At 42.5% G+C, this 19,490-nt stretch overlaps 1 protein-coding gene across 1 annotated transcript; it reads left to right on the top strand.

Annotated features, from left to right (window-relative positions):
- The first annotated feature begins 1,775 nt into the window (after positions 1 to 1,775).
- On the top strand, positions 1,776 to 7,010 carry LOC109462753 (2-oxoglutarate and iron-dependent oxygenase domain-containing protein 3-like). The gene is made up of 8 exons (XM_019759328.1): positions 1,776 to 1,971; positions 2,602 to 2,677; positions 2,924 to 2,966; positions 3,305 to 3,369; positions 3,908 to 3,967; positions 4,753 to 4,906; positions 5,518 to 5,641; positions 6,493 to 7,010. The coding sequence occupies exons 1-8, from the start codon at positions 1,776 to 1,778 to the stop codon at positions 6,630 to 6,632; spliced, it is 858 nt and encodes a 285-aa protein (XP_019614887.1). The 3' UTR covers positions 6,633 to 7,010.
- Positions 7,011 to 19,490: the final 12,480 nt, after the last annotated feature.

The raw sequence follows: 19,490 nt of genomic DNA, 5'->3' as shown, positions 1-19,490 counted from the left end.
AGTTTTTCAATAATTTCTTTTCAAAGTCTTGAGTGGTGCAGGTAAAATTTGTCTGGTGCAGGTACAAGGTATTTTTTCAATGCTATGTGCAGCTGTGCAGAAAAGTCCTGACATTGTGACATTGTGCAGCTCCCCTATTTTGTATAGATTGTTTTTACTCCAGTGTTTTATTCTGAATACGGCTCTTACCAAATTGTTGTCATGTCACAACTCAATTCAGCCACTCTGGCTGCTTAGTATAATGTTTGCGACAGTTTTGAAATAAACCGTTCACATATTTAACAGTATATATAACACCATAAAAGGGACCTTCCTTATTATAAATTCTGCCACAGTTTCAGGGACCATGTCAACGCGAAGCCGGAGGGGGAAGAGGGGTCTGCCAGACGGAAACGGCGCCCAGGAAAAATCAGGACATGAGCAGCAGAAAGGACCACAGGACCCAGAGCTGCAGAGGTGGGGAGAACTTGGCTCTTTACATGCCCGTAGCCAGGATTTTGAATGGGGGGGTTCTTCCCACTGCTGGAGGGGACCTCGAGCGCCGAAGGCGCGAGGTTCCTAGGGGGGTCCGGGGGCATGCTCCCTGGAAAATTTTGAAAAATGAACCTTCTAAAATGGCATTTTGTGCATTTTTGAGAGGATTTCCAAGAAAAAATCAGAGATAAATTTTTATTCAATGACAAAGGGAGCAGTTTTTCTACGATTCCAGTCCATCTTTTCAAGAAATCTTGGACCTTTACATAAAAAGTGGACCAAAAAGTGGACCTTTGAGCATTCCGGCTACGGGCATGCTTTATCTCTTGATTAAATATTGGTACCTTGACCTGTATTTATAAGGCCTAGGGAAAAAGTGTGGTGCAATAGCTCAATTGGTAGAGTGCTCGCCCTGTAACCGGGAAGTCGTGAGTTCAAACCCCGGCCGGGTCATACCAAAGACTTTAAAAATGGTACACACTTCTTTCTCTGCTTAGCACTCAGCACATATGAGAAAGGGTGTTGGAAGGTCAAACACACAGCACTACCCGCGGGCTAGCCCCCTGCTGTAGTGCTTTGCACAACTGTGTGTCGCCCAAGGGCTACGGAAATGGAGATGGGCACCACCCTACGCTCTGCAAAGAGCACGGGAGACCTTTCCTTTCTTTCTTAGGGAAAAAGTGTGTTACCTGTTTCCTGACCGACCATGGAATCAGCCCCTGTAGGGATTCAGATTACACAAAATAAAAACATATCGTCGTTACATAACAGATTCCATGGTACACCGACTTATGGTACATGAACTTTGTAGTAGCGTGCGTAGTCCAGTGGTTAGCGATCCTGCCTCTGGACTAAGAGGTTGGGAGTTGAAATCCTGGCTGTTGTCGCTCACCCAACATGCACGCTACTGTTTAGGGTCGCAGTCCTTAGGACGGGACGTTAAGCCGTGGTCCACTGTTCATTATGCTTGTCGAAAAGAGCTAGGGGAATTTCCCTAGTACAATGAACCTGTAAATACTACATACATAGCGTCTGTCTTCTCTGTCAGGACCAGTGGAAGATTAGCTCTTCAATGAGCTAAACTTGTTCGATATCCTTTTTTTTTTTTTTACATAATACCAGATTTAGGGTCGGGGCTAACCCGGTAGTGCTAATTGTTCAAGATGTCATGGATTTACAAACATGAAATCATGAACATCCGTCTGCAATTTTTTGTAGGGTTGGTCAGGAAACAGGCAACACAACCCTTTTTTTCCCCAGGCCTTATAGTGCTCACCTAACTTGTCAAATGTTCTCCCAGAATGCATGCCAAGACAACCAAAAGGATCCTCCTCCGCGTGACCTTCATCGTGCTGACCTTGGGAATTGTGACCCTGCTGTCTAGCCGAGGCGACCAATCAGGGCTCACCACGTTCGTGAGACAAGACGAGACAGTCCGGAAAAGGACACTCGATGTGCCCTGCAGTAAAGACTACAAAAAATATCAACACTTTGAAGGTGAATTTGCATGTATTATGCCCTTGTCTGCACTAGTAAATCTTGAAATATGCTGTATAACATTATATGTCATACATTGTATATAGTTTTATTTTCACAAATGCATGACATTGTGAATATGTGTATCCAATGTATAATTCACCTTACCTTGTATTGTATAATTACAAGTACTGTATGACGTACCAAACTGTTTCAGATTCAGATTTATTTTAATCAACCAGAACATTACAGATACATGTGACAATGCAACAGAAGGTCTGTCAAAAGTTACTACAAAATCTTTTCTTTATCAGATTATGTATGAATGTCATACATTTTTTTTGTACCTCAAGCTAACCAACATCTGGCACTCCACAGATGTCCATTAGTAATAAGAAATTATGGTATCATGTTACCACTGACCGGGGCAATATGCACTGGAAAAGCTTTGTACACTTGAAGAAGCCACACAGGTGAAACCGGTCATGTGACAGGCTGAATAAAAGTTCTAAATGGGAGCTATGCGGCTGCAGATGTCTTACTGAGGGATGACTGAAGTGTGATAGATGTCGGCTAGCTTGAGGAATGAATCCACTCTACTATATGCATCAAGCGACCTGTAGTTATAGATGTTTGTTTGTTTGTGTGCAGGATGTACGCCCAGAAGATGCGGCCGAGGAGTCATGGATGGGCTGGTGACTCACGAGGAGGCCAAACAGCTCCAGAGGTAACTCTGGCTTACTACCAAACTTTTGGGAAAAAACAAATAAACCATACAGTACTAGTATATTCTTGATATCTAAATGTCAGAAAAATAATAAAGTCTTTGTTGTGTAAGCTTATTCCATATGGTGCACCCAAAAAATTTCCTGTGCACCCAATGTTTTGGTCTATTTCCAAAAGTGAATTTTGAGCCCTGTAGTCCACACATTCACATGAACCTGACAGCTTGTTTCTGGTCTCCATTCTCCAGGATAGCAAAGAGAGGCCTGGCACTGGGCGGGTCCAACGGAGGGGTGAGTTCTAACTTCTAGTTCTGCATGTTTGTTGAGATGCAAAAAGTGGAGTTAGTGTGTATTTTACAAGACTTTGTAGTCTAAATATGAAATACAGACCAGTCTTGTCCTGTTAGGGAGTTTGTAGTGTCAGGCATCAACTTTATGAAAGAGTTAGGGAAGAGCACATGTCTTAGATAAAACAGGGATGTACCTAAAGTCTGTGTCTCATACGCCAAATTATTTCCCTGTACCATTGGTTATGATGAGAAAATAAGAATCTTTTATGGCTGCATGTCCAGGAAGTAATTTACTACTAAGTACACGTACATATTTGTGAATCTTGTGTTCTCTTGTAGGCGTCTATCTTGGACCTTCATTCGGGAGCTCTGTCAAAGGGAGACAGTTTCATCAACCTTTATGAGTAAGAATACAAACAAATAAACAAACAAATAATGACAAACAATGAGCTTAATGTTAAATGCTGTACTGGAAATGTCAGCTTTTTTGTTTTGTATATCGCCAGTAAACTTCCTTGAGCTGTTATAAGCCCTCCAGTTTTGCACAGTAAGACTAGGCTGGTCTAAATGAAGGTTTACATAGTAGCTCACCGCAGCTTGCTGTGTATTGATGAGCTCTATAGTCTCAAATCATGTCCTCTTTTCAAACATTAGATGCTCATGTCCTATCCAAATGAAGGACTTTAACCCATACTAGTTTTTCATGGTTAAATCTCCTTGGTTGAACTTATCATGTATTCCCCACTCCCACCCATAGGCTCAAACTGTGTCCTCTTTTCAAACATGAGACCCTTGGGATTATGTCCTGTCCATGTATGAAGGACTGTAACCCATACTACTTGTATTTTTTTCTTGGTTACACTTAGGCTGTATGCTGTAGACTGTAGGTACCCCCCCCCCATAAATCAGGCTTTAACAATTTTTTTGTTTCCCAATCTTCAGGTTGATGAAGAGAAGCAACCACAAGATTGTTTTTTCTGAAGATGACTTCAGTCTCTACAGGTAAGAACCAAAAGCATTACCACATGAGAAACCTGCAATATTTGAATGAAAGCTCATCTGTGTTGGTAGAATCCATAGTTGCAAAGTTTACTAGTAAGCTTAGTTCCAATACAAAAGGGAACTCACACTAAGTGTTGTAACTAAGCTAAACCTGCAGCATGTTGATTTTCTACTCACACCAGGAACTTGCCCTATACTCTTTTCTGGAAGTGCGGTGGATTCCTTAACATGCTCGAGGTGCATGTGGCTATTGTCAAATAGTCCTATTCAATAGGGCAACCTACATACCTAGCTAGGAACTAATTTTCACCCAAGTTGAGTAAGGAATGGGTGTAAAGTGTTATCCCTAAAGAAACAGGTCCAGACCTGTACCTAAATAATTGTACATGTACAGGTACAGGTACAGTAGGTGATCAGTTCCAGACCTGTACCTACATTTTGTTAATAATTTTACATGTAGGTACATGCACAGTTTTTTTGGTCGACACCTCTATTCTGTACCTGTATCAGTATAGCCGGTATAACCACCCTTATGGAGGAGTTGTTTAAAGCTTTCTAGTGATGATGCCCCAACTATGCTTGGTGGCAATAAGTTCCACTCTACTAAGTTCTCGGGAAATACGAGTTTTTGAACACCTCAATTCTTGGTTGATAACTCTGATATTTGAAGACATGACTGTTTCTTGTTCTTTTCTGGGCTGGTATCAGATACTTAGTGGTTGGTAATATTGTCCACCAGTTTATTAGTCATTTTTTATTAATTATTCATTATCTCTTCCCCGCAGGAAGGTAAAGAACAGGATCCGATCGGCGATTGCTGCGGAGTTTGGAATCGAGCAGGACAGACTCCACCTCACACACCCCACGTTCTTCTCTCGCATGACGACCAAGCCAGCAAAAACTGTACACGACGAGTACTGGCATCCTCACATTGACAAGGTACAGTTCAGCTCAATATACTAAGTACTGGCATCTACACATAGACAAGATACTGTACTGTAAACTCATAGCACGGGTTTCTGCAGTTTCTTTATGTTCTGCCAGGGGGAGCAGTGTATCTTCTACCAGAGATAGAGTCAGACTTTGATTGCCTGTTGTTGTTAAGTATCTGTATGTATCTGTATAGCGGTATAATCGCCCTTCGGCATAACACACTAGCTTTGCAGGCACACAGTGCGGCAGCAACTAGCTATATATCACACTGAACGACTTGTTACACCTACATGTTACCCATGGACATCTAACTCTAAACATTACTTAAAGCTATCTAATGATAATGTTGTTGTTGATATTGTTGTTGTTGTCCTGTTCAGGAGACCTATGGTTCGTTTGACTACACGTCCCTTCTGTACCTGTCCAACTATGATGTTGTTGTTGTTTTCTTGTTATTGTTGTTGTTGTTGACGACTTGACGTTGTTGTCCTGTCCAGGAGACCTATGGTTCGTTTGACTACACCTCCCTGTTGTACCTGTCTGACTACGATGTTGTTGTTATTTTCTTGTTGTTATTGTTGTTGTTGTTGACGACTTGACGTTGTTGTCCTGTCCAGGAGACCTACGGTTCGTTTGACTACACCTCCCTGCTGTATCTGTCCGACTACGGCAGTGACTTTACAGGGGGGAGGTTTGTGTTTGTGGATAAGGAAGCCAACAGCACCGTGGAGCCCAGGACAGGTAAGGAACAACCACAGGTAAAACTTCTAACTAAGGCCATGTCATATCCAGAACTGTGCCTTTGTACCAGTAGTTTTATTCCTGAATGGGTTAGGGTTCTATCGTATCCAGGACTGTGCCTGTCTAGTTCTGTGCCTAGATGGATTACAGTTAGGATCAACAAGGAGACCAATAGTAGCCTGAGTGTCACCGACTCAGCCTTGTTAGCTTTGGTCCCCAAGATCTGCTACCGTTAGTGCTCTTGGGGAGTGGACCAAAGCTAACAAGGCTGACACTCAGGCTAGGCCAACAGCACAGTGAAACCCAGTACAAGTATGGAAATAAGACAGGAAAAACCTCTGTGCTAGTCCATATTGTGTCCAGAACTGTGCCTATCTACTGTGCCTCTTACACGCATGCTCAGAAGGCCTAGTATGTTGAGTAACCATTGGTGAGAGCATCCAAACCAACTAAAACAGCCTTTTTCTTGCCTGGCATGAAAAGACTGGCTTTTAGTCTTGTTTTGGCTGCCTGGTAGAGCTCTATACAAGTAATGCTTATGTTGTTGTGTTAAGGGGATGGTTTTTTGACAGCTTATTTCTGGCATGTTTACCATATGTTTCTATGAGAGCTTCTAATGGTGTGCTGTCCCCTGTACTGGTAGTTCTATTCCTGAATGGGTAAGGGTTTCTATCCTATCCAGGACCATGCCTATCTATTTCTGTGCATGGATAGAAAACGTTTAGGATCAAGCATGATCTAGCTCATTGGAAGTGCTGCAAAGTGTATGATTTGCATAATGTTAATTTATTTGCATAATTTGCGTTTAAAAACGTTTAAAAATTGTTGAATCTCGTTTTCTTTTCTCGCAGGGAGGGTTTCCTTCTTCACCTCGGGTTCGGAAAACCTCCACTTTGTTGAGAAACTTGCGTCGGGGACGAGGTTTGCCATCACCGTGTCTTTTTCGTGCGACAAGAAACACGCCATAGATGATCCACACATTAAGTCGTGACACTACGGAGAACAATCGTTCACCGATGAGTCATGAATATGGAATCTGACATCTTTTGCGCTGCATTCCTACCTTTCAAAGACAAAACAAGGAATAGTTCTAAGATCCGCACGTTAAGTTGTGACGCAACGCAGAACAATCGTTCACTGATGAGTAGAGTGAACTCATCAATCTGGAATCTGACATCTTTCTTTGCTGCAATCCTTTCTTTCCAAGACAAACCAAGGAAAAGTTCTCTCTAAGAACCGCACGTTAAGTCCTGATACTATGCAGAACTATCGTTCACTAATGAGTAGAGTTGGAACCATTCCTGAGCTGACTGATGTCTTTTGCACTGCAATCCTTCCTTTCTAAGACAAACCAAAGAACAGTTCTCTCTAAGATCTGCACATAAAGTCTTGACGCTACACAGAACTCTGGTAGTCCATCGATTTCTGATAATGACTTCTGTGCAAACCCTCATCAGGTGGGGTGGATCCTCTGGTGGCTTCTTAGCCCAAAGGCTGAGGCACACACTCAGCTTCCCGCACCTGCTGCACTGGTAGTCTGAAGTAGTTGGTTTAACTTGTGCTGTTCTGTGCCGCTTTTCCTTGGCAGCTTCGAGATGTCTCCTCCTTTCCTCCTCAAAGCTACACAGAACTATCATTTCCTAATGAGCAGATTGAACAATCATTGACTAGTGGGAACAATCGTTTACTAATGAGTGGAGTTGGAATTATTCCTCAGCTGACCGGCATTTTTTGCACCACAGTCCTTCCTCAGTAAGACCCCTAGGAGCTGCAGGGTTCCTGTTTAGGACCTTTATTCAGCCTTACATAGCAAAACGTTGAACTTTATTCCAACACACAATTAGGAAGGGATCAAATTTTCAGCGACCACTGTCGCCTTCATTAATTATCCTGATGAAGGCGACAGTGTAATTGTAATTGTAATTAACAAAGGGATCAAATTTTCAGGGATAATTAATGAAGGCGACAGTGGTCGCTGAAAATTTGATCCCATTGTAATTGTGTGTTGAAATAAAGTTCAATGTTTTGCTATGATTGCTACCAACACAGATGAACTTTCATGATAATTTTTACTCAGCCTGTCACTCCGACTGGTTTTGCCGATGTAGTTCCTTTAGTGGCTCTTTCTCACCTTCACTTACATGCATCAGCAGCAACTAAAGCTCTGGCATTCCAGTCTGCCCTGCCTTCCTTTTAGCTATGATAGCCTGCTGTCACCTAATAGGATACTCCCCTCATGTTGTTGAAGAGAGAGGTACCAGATCAAACTTGAAAGATGCCCCTCAAAAATAATTTCATCAGGTTGGTAGAACATGAAGCATTAGAATTTTCTTATCCACAACCAGTAATGTCTCTTACCATGCTTACGCATCAGTGTCTATCAGACACCTTCCTCAGAGCTTCTGACTGGAGTTCTGCTTCTTGCTGCTGAAACTTCAACTACATTCCATTGACAATACACACTTTGAAACTGCTATAAAAATGCCTTTTTATGATTATAACAAATGCTGTAATTTGTGTGCATGTTGGAAATGAGTATGTATATAATCTGCGTGGGATTAGTTTTACAGCCTTTGAATATAGGCAGATCTGTATTTATTTTCCTGTGTGTTTTATTACTGAATTTATGATATTAATTAAGTTAATTGGCCGCCAGCAACAGTGTAAGGGTCTCATTTTTTCTGGAGACATCTTGAAATTGTAGCTTTAGAATCTTTAGAAAGGATTATGGTGATGTCTTGGGAGTAAACATAAGACTTGGAACCTCAGCAAAAATGCTGTTTAGTCTATGGTGATTATCTTATATTTGAATCAGTTTATAATTTATACTGATATTTAGATATTTATTTTGTGTTCTTTGATGGTAAACCCATAGTTCTGTAACTGCTGACATTTCTTAACTCCTTAGATACCTTCCTAATTGTGAATTGGACTTCTTACTACTTTGTGATGCTTTGTTAGGTAGCACCTGCAGGTAGCAAAAAGGATGCAGTCCCAAACGTGAATCGTCACTAAATTCATTTTGTATAGGGCACAGCACAGTAATAGGGCTTTCCTATGTTAATATATGGGAATTATGTCAAAACAACGTGGTCAACATTCATATACCTGAGTTTTAGACCTTGAAGAACATACATTGGCAGGGTAGGCCAACCTCTCAAGTCTCCATTCCCAAAAAATGACAAAATCCTACGCACCTAAATCATGCGAGAATTCTACCCAAACATTGAGAAGTGACCCCTGACCTCTCTGGACAGCTGATGACCGCATGTAAACCTATATCTTCTTCAGCCAGCCAGACAACACAAACATGGCTGCAAGTCTGTTTTTTCACCAAAATTAAAATACTACAACCCTTACCTATAACATCCAAGTCCAAAACAACAACATTTCCCTAGAAAAAGACTTCTTTACACTCTACATTACATTGCCATCTCTATATACTAAAACTGGGCCCTCTGCGCCTGCGCTATTACTAACCTTTGCCCTATAGATTGTCTTAGAAGAATGTCGAAAGAACATTCTAAGGTTTTTAGTCATCCTCTTCTTGCTTCTAAAATGTTCCAATAAAAGATAAAGATCGTCATTTGAAGGTCATTTGAGAAATTTATGGGTGAACATAAGATTGAGTTGGTGGTATTGGAAACCAGTGCAATGACCAAGTGAGTAGAGTGCTCGCCTTGCATTCGGTAGGTCGCGAGTTCGATCCCCGACCGAGTCATACCAAAGACTTTAAAAATGGCACACACAGCTTTCTCTGCTTAGCACTCAGCATTTGGGAAAGAGTGTGGGAGTTAAACACACACCACTACCAGTAGACTAGCCCCCTGCTGTAGTGACTGCTGTGTGTGGCTCAGGGCTAATGAACGGAGATGGGCGCCGCCCTATGCGTCACTTGACGCGGTAAGGCTCTCTTTAACTAACTAATAAGATTGAGGAACTCATGCATCCCGTCCTGACAAGGGATGTTAAGAAAAACGGTCTTCCCCAGAGGAATTTTTCACGGACATCCTCGACAAATGGCCGACCTTTACTGGAATGTTCCCAAGTACTTATGATGTCACTTATTACATTTTCAAGGGCGGATGATGAACACAAAGTGCAGCTGCAAGGCGACGCCAAATCGATTTCTTGGTTCCCGGATTTTTGCAGGAAAACGATGAAGCTACGTATACGGGACTAGAATTGTGGTGGGGGTGGGGTCAGGGACCATGTGGCTTGGATACTTGGATACTTTATTCAGTCCATTAGCTGTCGTACACAAATACACGAATACGCAGCTAATCTTCCTGGACCGTAAAAACATAGAACAAGGACATACAAACTACGAAAAAAACCGAGAGGCAAAGCTCCAAGCAGATCCTACGGTGCCGAGACCGTAACCATAGGCCAAAGGTTGTGCATATATAGCCGATGACATAACTTCTTTGGCTAATAGTTACAGTCTTGCCACCATAGGATCTGCTTGGAGTTTACGAGGGGTGTTCAAAAAGTTCTCGGCCTCACCTAGAAAATAAAGGTCAAACTCCTATTCTTTGGTATAGCTGTATACTATGACGTCTTACATCACTGCACACAAAAATTCAAATTTTTGTATTCATTCATGAGCACGTGACGCCCCGTGAAAATGGGGTGGGTGAGGGCAAATCACAAAATGGCCGCAAAAGAAGCGTGTGCTGTGATCAAGTGTATCGATAAAAAAGAAAGTCTCCTAAGCACATCCATGAAGACATGGTCAAGACACTTGGTGATGACTCCCCTTCTTATTTAAATATAAAGAACGGGGTTACTAGCTACAATCGCGGCAAGGAGAGCACAAAAGATGAACATAGGTCAGGATGCCACAAATCAGCACCACGGACTATCCAGTTGAGGCCATCCATCACATGGTAGTAAATGACAGATGTGAGACTGGCCAACATGTAGCAGGTTCTTTGGCCTGTGTTATGACTCAGTTCACAATATTTTGTCGAACATCCTGGGGATGAACAAACTGTCTGCATAGTGGGTGCCTCGAATGTTTTTTGAACATCAGAACTTAAACAGGCTTCACATTTCAAGGAACGAATTCAGTCCAATTCATGCAGTTTCCTCAAAACATTTGTCACTCAAGATGAGCTGGGTTCACCACTTTCACCCCGAATCAAAACAACAGAGCAAACAATGGATGAAGAATTTTTCCCGGCCCCCCAAAGAAGTTTTAGCGAGTTTCGTCTGTTGACAGGGGTTTTGCCTCTGTTTTCTGGGACAGTAAGGAAGTAATCATGATTGACTACATGTGAAGGGGTTAAAGCATCAATGGGGAGTACTATAAAACAGAATTACGACATTTGAGGGCAACGATCAAAGAGAAAAGGAGAGGAAAGCTCCGAGCTGGCGTGATGAAAATGCACCTGTCCACACAACACAGGGGTCAGTGCCAGCAGCAAACGAATTTGGGTTTGCAGTCTAACCCCACCCTTCCAATTCACCTGACCTAGCACCCTCGGACTTCTACCTGTTTCCTAAACTCAAGTTCCACTTACGTGGTCAACGTTTTGATGGTATTGATGACGTCATCTATGCGGTATAGGCCTATCTGGGGGGTCCAGATGCAACCTTCTTCCACAATGGGAAAATAAAGCTGGAACATCACTGGACCAAGTGCATTGCAGTTAGAGAGGACTATATTATAAAATAGTTTAAGAAAAATTTTACTGCCCTGACGTTTTCTAGGTGAGGCCGAGAACTTTTTGAACACCCCTCGTACAAGGTGCAAGATCCAGGCAATGCACATAGACAGGCAGGCAAATGTTAAGATTCTAGCGACTTGTAAGACAAGGGTTTCGCTAGCACCCGAGATTTTTGGTTGGGTCACCCACACATGTATCCTGAATGGTACAAATGATCCGTTTTTTTATGGATCAAAAGAGTATAGTAAAAAGCAACAAACTTGGTAACATTCGGTAACCAAGACACCGCACGCGTGTGTCCATGTGGCACGTGTTGGAGAAGTCAGATGTAGTTAATGGGTTTTCCATGTACCCGGCTTGGACGATTGAGTAGAACGAGGTTCACCTTTGGGTTGTTGCCAGTCACCCAGTGTTAAGCCAAATCCTTGAGCTGCCACATACGTGAGAGGTCAGGTGTTTAGGGCTAGGGTTAGGGTTGGGGGTGGTACTAGTATTAGAGTTAGGGATAGAGTTGGGATCATTGTTCAGGGCTAGGGTTAGGGTTGGTATTAGAGTTAGGGTTGGGGTTACAGTTGGTATTAGAGTCAGGGTTAGGGTTAGAGTTGGTATTGGAGTTAGGGTTAGGGTTGGAATCTTTGTTCAGGGGTAGGGTTAGACTTACGATTGTGGTTAGGTTAGGTTTAGTTTCCCACATCACGACCAAACCCCTCCCACCCATTGTCTCAGGTATATTGGAAACCCCTAGGTAGTGTCGGAGTCATGTATTTGGCACGATATCATGTATATTGCCTTGACACCGGCTTGGAGGATTGAGGAAGAGCGAGAGGTTCACTCTGGGTTGTTGGCATTCTTCACCAGGCCTGTTTTATAGGCCGAAGAAAGCCCAAAGGCCAATGGAAGGTAACTGTTAGATGAGTGACGCACGAACGCAAAACGTGCACTTTACACGACCTTCCTCACTTAACTCTAGTGAAAATGAGTGTAACAGTAGGGGGTTTATAGGCGCTACCAACTGACCCGGCCGAAGGGTCTAGACCTTTTAGCCCATGCGGTAGGAGCGTCAGGTTATGAAGCTGGTGCTCGGGAGGTCGTGGGTTCGAACCCCGGTCCGGGAACAGGAGTGTCTTTTTGTTTCTATTGTTTCTCGCTTCTGTTTCTTACACGAGTATTACCCTGTCCTGTATTTGTCCTCTGCGTTGGTGGCGGCATGAAATAAGTTGAAATAACTTGAGTGTGCCGTATGTCTAGTCATGAAATTTTGGAATAATAGAAAAGAAACACGGAGCACAGTGAACACTAAAGTAACTCTAATACGAAGTTATTATGAAGCGTTGCTAAAGAAAAAAATTGAAAAGACTAAAGTATCTGTATCTGTTTCAGTATAGCCGGTATAACCGCCCTTCGGCGTAACACACCAGCTTCGCAGGCACGCAGCGCGGCGGCAGCTAGCTATATCACACCGAACGACTTGTTACAAAAGTAACTCTGTATTTATCAAGGGTTACTAAAGAAAACTGCCGTTCCAGGTTGTACCTTTAGAATGTAGTAAATGGCACTCGAAGTGGATAAATGCCAGTCTAAATAGAGTTGTGCGTTTCGGTATCAGTGAATACTGCACATTGGTCGGGCCGTCAAGTTTTTAACAAAAGCCATAACAGTTTCAGAATGTCAACCGTCAAACGACATTTTAGTTGGGCCTTTACATGGTACAATCAATAAAATGTCATTTTAAGTTGGGCCTTTATAATCAATAAAATGTCATTTTTAACTTGGGCCTTTAGGATCAATGAAAGGCCACTTTAAGTTGAGATTTAGAATCTTGTAGATGACTTTTTCAATGGTTGGGCTTTAGAATTCGTTAAAGGACATTTTTAGCTGGGCCTTTACATGGTTTAATCAATGAAATGTCATTTCAAATTGAGCCTTCAGAATCAAAGAAATTCCACCTTAAGTTGGGCTTTATTTAGAATCTGGTAGATGACTTTCCAAATGGTTGGGTCTTTAGGATTCGTCAAACGACGTTTTGAATTGGGCTTTTACATGGTTTCAATCGATGAAATGTCATTTTTAAGTCTTGGCTTTAGAATCAATGAAGAATTCCAAATACTACGTAAGTGTTAATGGGTCTAAATTCCTCTCCTAGCTCTGGTTGGCGGATGTTTTTCCGCCAATGAGATATAGGAGGTTACCATGTAATCTTATCTTTCAAATAGCTCTGTTTTAACATTTTAATGTCTTGGGGTGGTGGGACTACGGCGCACAGATATGTATATTTAAATGTTAATTGTACCTTTTTGTTGTGTGGTGCTGTTAATATAAGTTGTTAACTTGAGTGCAGCGTCACACTGTCCTTGTTATTTTCTTTTATGTTTTGATGAATAAAAAAAAATCGATGATATGCCATTTTCAAGTTTTGGCTTTAGAATAATCAATGAAGTTCCACTTTGAATTAGCCTTTATAGAACCTGGTAGATGACTTATACAATACGAAGTGACGTGTCCCGTGAAGACACGCGCTCCTTGCCGAGTAAAAAATAGCACAACAACAATTTAAAACTCACCCGTGTTGCCTCCAATACCTCCTAACGACGAGCGTGCGCACCAGAAATCGAACCTCCGGCCCATTAGGAGTATAAACCTCCGGCCTAAGGGCGTGGGACTGAGGTTTAAAATGGGTAGAAATTGCGCTTCCGGGCTCCGTGTGTCATTGGTGCTATTTCCGTGGAAATCGAAGAAGCAGCTGCGGAAATGGCTGGTAAAGGTCGACCCGGGTGACTCCGAATTCTCGCGTCGGTTTTGAAGATTTGCCGTGACTGATTCCGCTTGACATTCAGCTGGTTGTCTTTCGTTGTTAAATGTCGACGACTAAGTTTGGCCGGCCATGTTGTACGTAGTGAAGAACCAGCCAGTAGGCTTCTACTTTGGAACCCTGATACAAAGAGAAGAGTTGGACGTCCAAACATAAAACTTTAGAAACTTATTGAAACTGAAACAGGCTTGGAGGGCCAGGAACTTATCTCTGTGATGAAAGACAAACAGTTTTGGAGATCTAACTTTGTATGCTCCACCTCTTCGGAGGATGATAGATAGATAGATAGATAGATAGATAGATAGATAGATAGATAGATAGATAGATAGATAGATAGATAGATAGATAGATAGATAGATAGATAGATAGATAGATAGATAGATAGATAGATAGATAGATAGATAGATAGATAGATAGATAGATAGATAGTATTTGTTGACGTGACATTAAGCTCCTGTCACATATCGCAGAGTGGAACTCGCTGTCTCCTTGCAAGTACAGTAGGGGCATTGTCATTAAATAGCTTTAACAATGTCTAGAGTTAGAAGTTCAAGGGCTAGGTGTAACAAGTCGATCGGTGTGATGTAGCCAGCTGCCGCCACGCCGCGTACCCCAACTCCCGTACCTATCTGTATAACCGCCCTTCGGCGTAACACACCAGCTTCTGTATCTGTATAGCCGGTCATGATAACCGCCCTTCGGCGTAACACACCAGCTTCTGTATCTGTATAGCCAGTATAACCGCCCTTCGGCGTAACACACCAGCTTCTGTATCTGTATAGCCGGTATAACCGCCCATCGGCGTAACACACCAGCTTCTGTATCTCAGGATGATAGCCGGTATAACCGCCCATCGGCGTAACACACCAGCTTCTGTATCTGTATAGCCGGTATAACCGCCCTTCGGCGTAACACACCAGCTTCTGTATCTGTATAGCCGGTATAACCGCCCATCGGCGTAACACACCAGCTTCTGTATCTGTATTGCCGGTATAACCGCCCATCGGCGTAACACACCAGCTTCTGTATCTGTATAGCCAGTATAACCGCCCATCGGCGTAACACACCAGCTTCATAGACACGAGACAGTTATGTGACAAATGGCTCGTCACGCCTGACACTGTTGTCCCTGGCGTCACCGGTGTGATTTTCCCATTGCCTCTCCCTGTCACGCCCGGTAATCCTCAGTATGACAGCCCGTCAGTATGACAGCATGACAGCCCGTCTGTCGCCGCTGATACAACCCATCCTGACATCCCCAGCCGCCGGAGAGAACAGGAAATGGCAAGTGTCACACTCCTGTCGTTTAGCATTCAACTATTTTTACGACATTGGCCATGGATGACTGTATGAAAACAGAAGTCATGCTACAAGTGTTTTTTTCCAATAAACCATTTACTCTGACGTTAGACTGTTTATCAACTTTTCCACAAAACTTAGAGCTAGTTCCGTGACTTTCCGCGCTGATACAGCCCACCCTGACACCCGCAGCCGCCGGAGAGAACAGGAAATGACAACAGCGTCGATCACTCCTACCGTTACGCATTTAACTGATATTGGATGACTGTATGTATGTAGAAAACCACACGCCAGTCTCGTGCTGCAAGCGTTTTTCCAATAAACCATTTACTCTGACGTTGGACTGTTCATCATTTCGAACAACTTTGGCTCTAAACTTAGAGCCAGTTCCAACCCCAACTGTGGTTGGTGGCAACGAGTTCCACTCCACGACAGTTCTTGGAAAGTACGAGTTTTTGAACAGCTCAATTCTTGGTTGATAACTCTGATGTTTGATGAGGCATGACTTTCTTATTCTTTTCTTGGCTGGTATCATATACATTTTGTACTTAATCGTTGTTACGGCGCGCGAGGGGCGGTTATACCGGTTATGCAGGTACAGATACAGAAGCCGTGTTTCTCAAGTTGTGACGGGAATAAATTAAAGTCAATCCCAGCACTAAAATATCTTTACGAGGAAGGTGACCGCACCTTTAGCAGCAGTTATCCATTCTCCACGCGTGCACAAAACTAACTGCGGAAACGAGCCATGCTGGAGTTTATGGAATGGCCCATAAATCATGAGGGCCTGCATGCCTTTTTTTCACGAGGCGTAGGGAGTCACTTTTATTTACCGCTACTCGTAAATCCTTAGCCGGTAGCTTTAGTTACTTAAACGTTAAACGTTGTTGGGAAATTCTGCGTGAAGCGTTACATAGTCTGTCACTTTAATTACTGTACAAGTGACAATGAACTTTATTGCATATTCATGTCCCAGTGGGACTAAATGCACTACTTTAGCTACAAATAAGTATCAGGCAAACTATGCTATGCTCTATCTAAGCTGCACATGTTTCTTCTCTCTTCTTTAGACATTTAATGACAATGGCTATGAACTTTATTGCATATTCACGCCCTACGTGGACCAAATGCACTAAGTTTGTAACTTTTAACTGACTTTTAAACTGAGGTACAAGGGCAGAAGGAACAAGTGCTACATTACTCTGCTACGGCTATATCTACAGGATCTCGTCTCTAGCTCTTTTTGAAGCATGTATGAACAAATTTACATATAGTTTCCATTTACATCGTATTTCCTGGATGACATGATGCGTTTAAACAATTCTCTTTTCGGTAAGTTATCCCACGTAGCAGGTTATTTGTTATCCTGAATTGATCGTTAAACGTTATTGAAAAGTTCTTCGTATCGGGTAGTCGAATGCCAGATTGTATAACAATCACAACAGAGACCGGGTTTGCCAGGCACCCCATTAACCCAAAACAACAATCTAACGAAGTATCTTTGAAGCCTTACATAAGAACAGCTTAATGAAGGGTTGGGGCCTTTCTGAATTTATAAAGCGTCGTCAGTATCCCCCCATCCTTTATTACTGTGCACGTTTTCTGTGGGTGCCCACAGGCACTGTATGTGTCCACACTGTATCAATCTTAACGATTCGATTTAAATAATGTCTTCCAAAATGGCCTTTCCATGTATTGTCCTCTACTCAATATAAAGAGTTACGATGTGCATTAGAAACGCAATTTTACCTTAACTCGCGTTTATTACAATTTCAGCGTTATGTTCCCGTTTTATGATGTCCAAAAAGAGTCTACTATTATGATAATGATAATTTACTGAACGATGCCAATCTGAACTATGCAACTTTACCACTAAGTCGCTTTGGCACGTAGTTGCTTTCTATGGCACCATTGCTTTTTTTTTCCATGTCCGGCAGTGTTGGGGAGGTCAGATTCAGCTATGTGTTACCGTGGCTCTACCAGGCTTCTGGAGGCGGCTGGAAAGAGTAGAAATTGGCCAAATAGAGAGATAACATGCCTAGAGAGTTTGCCCGCTAGAGAGTACAGTTTTCCGCACCCGGGTACTCTCTAGCGGACCAACTTGGCTCCCCTGCCATGTTACCTCTTTGGCCAATTTCTATTCTTTCCAGCCGCTGGTAGAGCCTAGTTATGATAACTTTATTGGTACAACAAAAGCACAGCGACTTTCGTCAGGTCTTACAGAACATGTAAACATAGAGATAAATACAACGAAATTAACCTACATACAGGTCAATATATGGATCAACTTATACTACTTGTTCTAAGGTCTAAACATTCTTTGATATATTTGCCTATTTGTACACAGTAAGGGTTATTACCTTATGGAATGAAATTAAATTTACCCATAGCATTAAATGTAAAATTCTGTTGAGCAAGCGGAAAGAAGGCTGAACAGGTTTGTGCGTTTATAATTATATAGTGGACAATCCAATATAAAATGTTGTTCGTCTTCACTATGATTGGGAAAGAGTTATGAGAGACAGGTGCATACAGCGGCTAGGTTGCTAGAGAAGCTGGGATGGCTACCAGTGAAGGACAGAGTTCACCAGAAAGGACTGAGAACTTTCAGTAGGGTAATGAAAGACGAAAAACAACCCATATCATTATATAAGAGTATCACAATGCAGTCACATGGTTACCATACTAGAACATCAGACTCACAGACCATCCGCCTTCCTAAACCTCGAACAAATGCACAGAAAAGGAGATTTTTGTATAGAATGTCCAGTGCCTGGAATGAAATGAAGTGGTGGTGATGTACATGTATATAACCTTATTCTAATCTGTGTTAATATGTTGTAATTGCCATGTATTTATGTTTTGTAAATATGTCATGTGTGTCTTGAAGGACCACAGGAAGAATAGCTACATTTGTTGTAAGCTAAGTCTGGATCCCAATAAAGTCAAAGTCAAAGCGGCCGCTCGGTCGGCATGTCCTCTGCATGCCCTCGCCAGTTCTGACGTCACTCGCCCCCGCGGGACATTAAGTAGCCTAATGTCTGCGTCTGGAGTACGTCTCAGCCAACTAAATCGGCTTCTTGATAGGATATAATGTCTAAGCAGTGATTTAGACTGGGGGGAAAGTGGGTTATCTCATGTGGTGAGCGTAATCGGGTTTCTAAACCTGAACTACGGGGTCAGTTACCGGCCGGAATAACGCCTATTTTTATACATCTACGGTTTAAACTTAAGTAAAGTAAAGCACAGTCATGTTTGTTATGCTATTTGTTTTTCACTCACTCACTCACTCACTCACTCACTCACTCACTCACTCACTAAATCAATCAATCAATCAATCAATCAATCAATCAATCAATCAATCAATCAATCAATCAATCAATCAATCAATCAATCAATCAATCAATCAATCAATCAATCAATCAATCAATCAATCAATCAATCAATCAATCAATCAAGAATTGTTTATTCTTCAACAGACCTGGCCTCAATACATGTACTTGTGGGCCGAATTGTTACATCATCATCATACTATCGTATCGAATTGAAGTATGGAAGTGCATTCACCAAGTGCCCCTGTTGTAGCGATTGCACCACTGTGTGGCCCAAGGGCTACAGAAACGAAGATGGGCGCCGCCCTATATGTACTATATGGGAAAAGAACTTATTTTAATGACCAGGCGTGGCGTCGTGTGGTATAGTGGTAGGGCTTTCGGCCCGGGACCCAGGGGCCCTGGGTTCAAATCCACCTACTACATACCCCGATGTTGTGCCCTTGGGAAAGGCACTTAACACACATTTCCTCATACAGCCAGTCTCTGAAAGCTGTCAAAAACTTTCGAGTTTGACGTTAGGAAGAGCATCCAGTCAGTAAAAACCTTGCTTCAAAAAAAGACTTGCACAGGCTTGCTGTTGTGCACTTCAGCATGCTGAGGGGCAAAATGACAAGCCCAAACATGCACCTGTGCAAGCACGTCTATACCTAGCCTCCTGTGCAGGCCCCGCTGCGGTGGGGAAGAGTTTTTAACGCGTTATTTTAATATAGCCGGCCACCCTACATAGCCGCCGA

This window comes from Branchiostoma belcheri, unplaced genomic scaffold, assembly GCF_001625305.1.
Source record: "Branchiostoma belcheri isolate BF01 breed outbred unplaced genomic scaffold, Haploidv18h27 scaffold12, whole genome shotgun sequence".
Lineage (NCBI taxonomy): Eukaryota > Metazoa > Chordata > Leptocardii > Amphioxiformes > Branchiostomatidae > Branchiostoma > Branchiostoma belcheri.
Note: the sequence above shows the minus strand (reverse complement) of the source record. Positions and strands in the feature narration are given on the sequence as shown.